The sequence below is a fragment of the Cebus imitator genome, unplaced genomic scaffold (assembly GCF_001604975.1).
Source record: "Cebus imitator isolate Cc_AM_T3 unplaced genomic scaffold, Cebus_imitator-1.0 Scaffold24, whole genome shotgun sequence".
NCBI lineage: Eukaryota > Metazoa > Chordata > Mammalia > Primates > Cebidae > Cebus > Cebus imitator.
The window spans coordinates 4,308,423-4,314,422 of NW_016107339.1; the positions used below are offsets into that span (position 1 = coordinate 4,308,423).

General features: G+C 37.2%; 1 protein-coding gene across 2 annotated transcripts in view; it reads left to right on the forward strand.

Moving 5' to 3' along the window:
• The window catches only part of KAT2B (lysine acetyltransferase 2B), a 113,994-nt gene that overhangs the window by 74,460 nt on the left and 33,534 nt on the right, over nt 1–6,000 (forward strand). For both annotated transcript variants that reach the window (XM_017522531.2, XM_017522532.2), the window contains exon 8: nt 3,624–3,749. In XM_017522531.2, the coding sequence (XP_017378020.1) occupies nt 3,624–3,749 (126 nt within the window). The remainder of the gene's footprint in view (nt 1–3,623; nt 3,750–6,000) is intronic.

Consider the following 6,000-nt stretch of genomic DNA (forward strand, 5'->3'; position numbering starts at 1 on the left):
CTCTTTTCACTCTACTGTGTTTTGACAAACACAGGTACTTGAGTAATCATCGTTAGTTACCATCAAAATATAGAACAGAGGCATCCCTCCAGATGGATTCCCTTGTACCTCTCTGTAGTGCATTCACAGTCCTACCTCCACCTCTGGCAAGCAGTGATCTGTTTTTTTGTTCCTATAGTTTTGCCTTTTCCAGAATGTCATATGAGTGGAATCATATATATAGTAGATAGCTTTTTGAGACTGACAACTTTAACTCAGCATAATGCATTTGAGAGGTGGTTTTTAAAAAAGGTTTTCATCTAGAGTTCAAATTTAGATACAAATATAACTCAATCCCTACAAACCAAAGTACTAGTGAATGAAGAATTTTATTTGACTCATCCTCTTTTTGTTTGAGCTCATTACCAAAAACATGTCAAAAAAACATCATTGTGTTCTTTTTTTTTTTTTTTTTTAACCTGAGGTCATAATTTCATGTATCTCTGGTCCAAAACCAGTAGTGCTTTGGGCCTGTCTGCACCTGTTACATGTTTCTTCTACAGTGAGCAGTCAGCGCTTAGTGGACACGTTCTCTGTGGTTACTGGACATATCCTTTACATTGCTCCCTCTGTACCTGTGCTATTCACTTTACCTTTGGTTTGATCTCACCTAACTTTCAAATGGCATTTCTTCTACAAACTCTTTTCTAAGTTCTCCCATCCTCTCTAGCAAGGGCTGGATTGTTTTTCTTCCAGACTTTCACAGAGCCTTGAATATATTCTATCCTTGGTTCTCAAACATGGCTGCACAATGGAATCACCCATGGAGATTTGAAATGCACTGTGTACTGATTTCTGAGTGCCATTCCAAGAGACTGTGAGATTATTGGCCTGGGGTATGGTCTGGATATTAGGACTTTTAAAGGTTCCCCAGGTAATTTTAATGTGCAGCAACATTTGACAATGACTGTGTTAGACAATACTCACCTCATATTATTCTAGCCCCATTGTTTCAGTGTGTCCTTTATCTCCTGTGAATGCAACTTTTTGATGGTCAGAGAACCAGTTTTGTCACAATAATAACTGATCCATTTATTAAGTGCTTGGCTAAGAAGCTTCCTTGAGATCTTTTAAGCCTTTTCACAAAGCCTGGGAAGTTGGAATTATGATCTCCTTTGTATAGTTGAGGAAATAGAAGCTCAGGGAGGAGCAACAAATTGCCCAAGATAGACTTTGTAAGTGATGGAATTGGGTTTTATATCATTATCTAATTCCTAAATATGACACTGTATTAAGAGAGCCAGAACTCTAACCACTACATCGCACTGTCTTGGTGTGCATTGCCAATGTACAGCATACAGTTGTGGAAGGAATGAGTGAAGAACAGTTTCATTCTTTAGGTATTGGGGGACCAAAGTTATTTGGCAGAATCAACGTAGTTCTCCTCTGGTGGGTCTGTGGAGAGGACTTCTTTCTGTGTGAAAACCCCCCTTGACCCTTGTTTGCTCAAACTTCTTCAATCTGCTCAACTTCCAGCCACATTGTTATCTGTCATAGTAAAGGATGGAGAAGCAAGAGGTTGTGGTCTGTGACCCTATGGGAGTTCTATTCTTTTTTCTGTGGCTAAAGTTGTCACCAAGTTAAGTTGGATTGTATACTTGAGTGTTACCTGAAACTGGCAGAAGCGGGCTGTCTTCTCTTGTTCTACTGTAATTGCAGTGTGTTCTCTTGGGGGAAAAGAAGAGTGTAATCATCTACTTAATTGGCATGTCTGCACATCGATGCAACTGTAATAAATGACATTCTTAAGAAGATGGATCTGAAACTTTACAACATACTCAGATGTCTTCTGAATCACCAGAGCTTTCTCTTTGTTCAGAATCACTCCAGTATGGTTTGAAATTCAGAAGGCCTATATGCTGGGAGAAAAAAACATAGAGCTTGGCACTTCAGTATATTTTGATTTTTGACAAACCACCAGCTATTCACTTAGAAGGGCTATGGATTGGTATCTCTCTTGCTTAGTTTACTTATTTTATTGCCTTCTTGGCTGTTGGGAATGTCCTCTGTTGACTGAACTCTGGCTGTGTTGAAACTTAGATGGACATTCTGTCTGACAGTTGTCTGTACTGCCATGCTGGGTCCTGTATGTGAACAGTGTTATTGAGAATGTCTACACCCCTCATCAGCTCTCATCCCATCAGCTACCAGTGAGCAACACAGCCAGCAAAGCAGCATCCTACTCTGTACAATGGCCTTTTCTAAAATACAAAAACAAAAAAACCTATTTATGTGGAAATACTATCAAACTCATAGTAGAGTTACAAGAAGAGGACAAAGAAATCCTGTATATTTTGTATCCTTTACCCAATTATAAACCAGTTGTTAACATTTTACCATTTTTGCTTTATTATTACCCTTTCTCTGCCCCTCTCTTTCTCTTTTTTCTCTTTCTCCTCCTCCTCTAAGGTTTTTATATATACTGTTTTACACACACACACACACACACACACACACACACCCACACACACATACTGTTTTATATATATAATAATTTAGGAGAAAAAAATATTTTTATAATATACCAATACATTTACATATGTAATATATATTTTATTTATATGTTATATATAAATATATAATATATTTTTTCTCCTAAATTAGTATGTGTATGTGTGTATATATATATATAAATAAAAAACTTAGGGGAGGAGTAGAGAGAGAGAAAAAAAGAGAAAGAGATAGATAATATATACTTATATATGTAAATAAATATATATATAACATAAATAAATATATATTTGTTCCACTAAATTAGTGGAAACATAAATAAATATATATTTTTTCCACTGAATTCCAAAAATAAATATATTTTTCCACCAAATTAGTTAAAAGTTATAAATCTCATGCCCCTTTAGTAATTTTGATGTTTCTCATATATTCTCTAACATAAAAACAGGATGGTTTCCTGTCAGCAAATTTAATGTTGATATAGTATTGTTACCTAAGCTATAGGCTGTCTTCTGTTTTTGCCTGTTGTCTCAGTAATGTGGCTTATTGCAGTTTTTCCGTTGCATCAGGAGGCATGTGATGTTGGCTTGTCCCGTCATTGTTAGTGTTAAGTTTGATCACGTGATTCTGGTGGTGGTCACCAGCTTTCTCCACTGCAGTATTACCACCTTTCCTTTTTAATAAAAAAATACTTTTGTGGGGAGATATCTTGAGACTGTATAAATATCCTGTCTTCATCAAAATTATACTCACAGGGTTTAGCCTACACACATGATTGTCCCCAGATCAGTTTTCATGTGGTGGCTGCCAAATAGTGATTTTTTTTTTCTAACCTCCATCAATTTCTTTCTTATTTCTTTTTTGGTATTCTTCTATAAGGAAAAGCTTTGCCTCATCTCCACTTATTTCTTTACTTATTCATTTGTTATTTTATCAATATGGACTCATATCTTTATTTAATGAATTATAATCCCTACTGTCTTTATAATCTTGATTCCTTCTAGCTTATGTTTTAAATATGATTTATTTTGTGGCATTGGGTAGGAATGGAGTGGTCTCATGTTCACTTGGTTTTTTGTTGCCTAAGAAAGGAGTCAGTCATCTAATACCTTCTTCTCCTTTTGCCTGGGCAGTTATCAGTCCACCTCCTGTGGCTGGGACAATTTCATACAATTCAACCTCATCTTCCCTTGAGCAGCCAAATGCAGGGAGCAGCAGTCCTGTCTGCAAAGCCTCTTCTGGACTTGAGGCAAACCCAGGTAAGCTCCTAAGAGGGGGTAAGAGAGGGCTGTGACTTGGCCTATTAGCTCCATTACCTGAGGAGTGCAAAAGTTAGACTTAGACCAACTACAGATTGTGCATGTCCAGGATTTTAATGGCTAGAAATCACTTTGTATTAGGCTTTTAGCTGTATTGGTTAGTTATTGCCATCTTAAAACTGTAAAAACTTATTGTCATAGTTCACTCATTTGGTGTGTTGCCTGAGAGTTGACTGATTTCAGCTAGTCTCATTCAATCTTGACTGGGCTTGCTTGCAAGTTACCCATTGATTAGAATCTCTGTTTTGGGTTTGGCTTGGCTAGAGCACTTAAGCTGAAGCAACTCTGCTCCATGTATTTCTCATCATTTTCCTGGGGATATTGGGCCACCGAGAACATGTACTTCTTGTGATGACAGAGGGCAGGAAGAAGTACACAGTCTCTTGAAGCCTAGGCTTGGAACTTGTAAACCATCACTTCTGCCACATTCTTTTTTTCTTTTTCTTTTTTTTGAGATGGAATCTCACTCTGTCACCCAGGCTGGAGTGTAGTGGTGCGGTCTCAGCTCACTGTAGCCTAAACCTCCTAGGTTTAAGCAATTCTCCTGCCTCAGCCTCCCAAGTGGCTGGATTACAGGTACCTGCCACCACACCTGGCTAATTTTTGTATTTTTAGTGGAGGTGGGTTTTGCCATATTGGCCAGGCCTAGTCTTGAACTCCTGATCTCAAGTGATCCACCCACCTCGGCTTCCCAAAGGGCTGAGATTGCAGGTGCGAGCCACCAGGCCCTGCTGACTTCCGCCTCATTCTGTCATCCAAACCAAGTCACATGGTTGAACTCAGAGTCGAGGGGTACAGAAGTGGAAACATGTAGTCTATTCTTTTAGTAGGAATAACTGCAAAGTCACATGGCAAAGAGTGTAGATACCAAGAGGGTAAAGAATTTGGCCATTAATGTAATCGACCACATGGGCAAAAATATCTCTTAATCCTAGAAGCATTTTGCAGTTATAGAATGTTTTGAAGGTTGCATTTCCATCCAGAGACTTGACATCAGACAAATCTTGGATATGACCAAATTTTTAAATAAAAGAAGTACCATGAAAGAGGGAAAGAAGAGGACTTTTTTATAATTTAAGAAGTACCAAATATTTAGCATATGCCATCATTCCCTTTCACTTCCAAGGGAGATATCACTAATCAAGGCAGAAAGTCTTTACCAGTGAGCTTGGATTCAGCCTCGGATTTTTTTTTTTTTAAATCGTAAACACTATTAACAGTCTAACAGACAGAAGGCATATCAAATACAAACCCCAGCTATGAAAGAGTTTGCAGCATTACTCTTTGGGAATCATGGAATTTGAGGACTTATTGGTCAAATGTCTGAAAATATCATTACTTGTCTCTGAAAACAACAAAAGAGTTGTAAAGATAAGAACTCAATAAAAGCCATTTAGTAAATAATTTGTGGTATTTCTGGAAGAATCTTCTACAATCAAGTTACTTTATATTGTTCTGCTCCTTTTCAAGTAAAGATAGAATGCTATATGGAGAATGTTATATTGAGATAGCAATGGGATTCACATGTGAGGAAATAAATTAGGTTTGCACATCTTAAAAATTTAAAAAATTTACCTGTAAAAATAAATAAATGCTACGTCAGAAAAAAAAAAACGGGAAAAACCAAACATGAGAATAGAAAGGAGAAAAAAACTACCATGCAATCCCATGAGGAAACTTGAAGAAAGTTCTCTCTGCATGGCCTCTCCTATTGTGTGGAATGGTGAGATTGCATCCGCTTGATAGGCCAGTGGCCCTGCTCACTTTGTGAGGCATCATTTTAAGGCAAAAAAGCATTGTAAAAGATAAAGTATGTCATTTTATAATAAAAAAGTTAAATTCATCGTTTTGTTTATTAAAAATAAACAATGTATAGCATATTTCAAATATAAAAAATATAGACATATATACATAATAAACATGCATACATATGCATACGTGTGTGTGTATAGCCAAACCCAGCACAGAGATTCCAGTCAATGTGTAGACTCATGAGCAAGCCTGCCAAGATTGAATGAGATTAGCTGAAACCAGCCACCTATCAGGCAACATGCCGAATGAGTGAACTCTGATGGTAAGTTATTATGGTTTTAAGACTGCATTTGGGGTTTATCACACAGCAATAACCAACCAGTAAAGCCCAAAGCCTAATGCAAAGTGATTTCTGTATATATTTGGGGGGGTGGAATTA